The 1943-nt window shown below is 59.0% G+C and overlaps 1 protein-coding gene across 1 annotated transcript in view; it reads right to left on the bottom strand.

The window, feature by feature from the left end:
• The window catches only part of LOC102040089 (mitochondrial ubiquitin ligase activator of nfkb 1-A-like), a 2978-nt gene extending 1108 nt beyond the window's left edge, over positions 1–1870 (bottom strand). The window contains exons 1-4 of the mRNA XM_031055510.1: positions 1577–1870; positions 1254–1341; positions 1054–1174; positions 1–298 (exon numbers count right to left, since the gene is read on the bottom strand). The exon at positions 1–298 is cut by the window's left edge and continues 1108 nt beyond it. Of these exons, the coding sequence (XP_030911370.1) occupies positions 1–298; positions 1054–1174; positions 1254–1341; positions 1577–1771 (702 nt within the window). The 5' untranslated portion in view covers positions 1772–1870. The remainder of the gene's footprint in view (positions 299–1053; positions 1175–1253; positions 1342–1576) is intronic.
• Positions 1871–1943: the final 73 nt, after the last annotated feature.

The raw sequence follows: 1943 nt of genomic DNA on the forward strand, positions 1-1943 counted from the left end.
CAGCGAGCCGTCGGGCTGCAGGGACAGCTCCCCGATGCCCGTCAGCCCGGCCCCCACCCGCAGCATCTCCTCCGTCTCCAGGATGCCCTTGGGCTTCTCCCCGATCAGGTACTGGCCCAGCAGGTCGCGGAAGCCGTGCGATGGCTGCTGGAACCGCTCGTACACCATCTCCAGGGGCAGGCACACGGCTTGGAGCGGGCTGTCCACACTCACCTGCGTGGCTGCCTCAGGGCCCGGCGAGGCCAGCAGGAAGGGGACGGTGTAGATCTGCTCTGAGAGCACCCGCTCGCTCTCGCTCCTGCAAGCACAGAGGGTTGGGGTGTGGAGAATCACAGCATCAGTTAGGCTGACCTCTGAGATCATCATGTTAAATCTATGACTGAGTATCAGCCCGTCAACTAAACCATGGCACTAAATGCCATGTCCAGTCTTTCCTTAAACACCTCCAAGGATGTCAACTCCACTGCATCCCTGGTGGTAAAGCCTCCTGCTCCCTGGACAGCTCATTCCAATGTCTAATCATCCTCCACGTGAAGTTCTTCCTAATCTCTAACCAAAACCTCCCCTGGCACAGCTTGAGGCCATTTCCTCTTGCCTTGTCACTGGCTGCCTGGGAGAAGAGGCTGATTCCAACCTAGCTACAGCCTCCTTTCAGGGCATTGGAGAGAGCAATAAGGCAACCCCAGAGTCTCCTGCAGGCTAAACATCCCCAGCTCCCTCAGCTGCTCCTCATCAGACATGTGCTCCAGCCCTTCACCAGCTCTGCTGCCCTTCTCTGGACTTGCTCCAGCAGCTAAATGGCCTTCCTGAGCTGAGTGAACCCAGAACTGGACACAGGACTCGAGGTGTGGCCTCACCAGTGCTGAGTACCAGGGGATGATCATTGCCCTGTTTCTGCTGGCCACAACACAGAGAAGCTCTGAGCTCTTGGTGCTGAACTAAGCATAGGGACTAAAGTCTTTAGCCAAGTTATTTTCTGCCATGTGGCCCCAGATGATGGGGTCTGGACTCGCTGCTGCAAGCCCCCTCCTGCGGCCCCTTCCCATCACTCACCAGCTCCGGGCCAAGCTGTTCCAGATCAGCCGATGCTCCTTCAGCTGCAGTTTCTGGATCACGCCCTGCAGCCCCTCATGGTAGTGGCTGGTCAGTGCAGCCTGGGCTGGCAGCACTATGCCTAAGGACAAGGGATGTGTCACGGCCAAAAGAGGAGATCCTGGCCCTTGTCCCTCGTGCAGGGCCAAGGGTGTCCTTACCTTCCAGGGCAACATAAGGCAGGCACCGCCCCTCAGCTGCAGACACCAGGGCTGGCAAATTGTCATCGACCTGGAGCTTTGGGGCCTCCTGGAAGAGCATGGACTCAGTGTGAGCATGGGCAGGGACAGGGCAGTGAGGAGGCCAAGAATGGCTCTGTGGAGACCTCTGGCCTGCAGGATGTGACCTGCTGAGTTCTGCATGTCATGAAGTCACCAGAGGATGGAGCAGGCTGCAGGTATCAGTGTGTGCACCCAAATCAAAGCGTGGAGGGCAGTAGGGAAGAGACAGCGAGCAGGAAAGAGCATGTAAGAGACGGGGCTACCTGTATGCGAGTCACGACTCTGGATTTCCTCCTGTACAGGTAGTAGAAGAGGCCAGAGAAGGCGAGGCTGGAGCCCAGACACAGCAGCTCCCCTGGAGTGATGTGTTTGTCCATGGTGCCAGGCTTGGGCGACAACGCCTGCAAGGTGAGCGTGCTGTCTGGGGAATGGGGCCGTGTCACCCACGACAGGGACATCCCACTGCCCCTGTTCCGAAGGCAGGGGTGTCCCTGGATCCCTGTCCCCAAGGCGGCGCTTTGTCTAATTGCCCCTGACCCCAAGGCAGAGATGCTCCTCCGCCCCTGTCCCCATGCTCTGCTGCCCCAGGGCCAAGCCTGCCCAGAGCCCCAGCGGGGACAGTTCACCTCC

This window comes from Geospiza fortis, unplaced genomic scaffold (genome assembly GCF_000277835.1).
Source record: "Geospiza fortis unplaced genomic scaffold, GeoFor_1.0 scaffold172, whole genome shotgun sequence".
NCBI lineage: Eukaryota > Metazoa > Chordata > Aves > Passeriformes > Thraupidae > Geospiza > Geospiza fortis.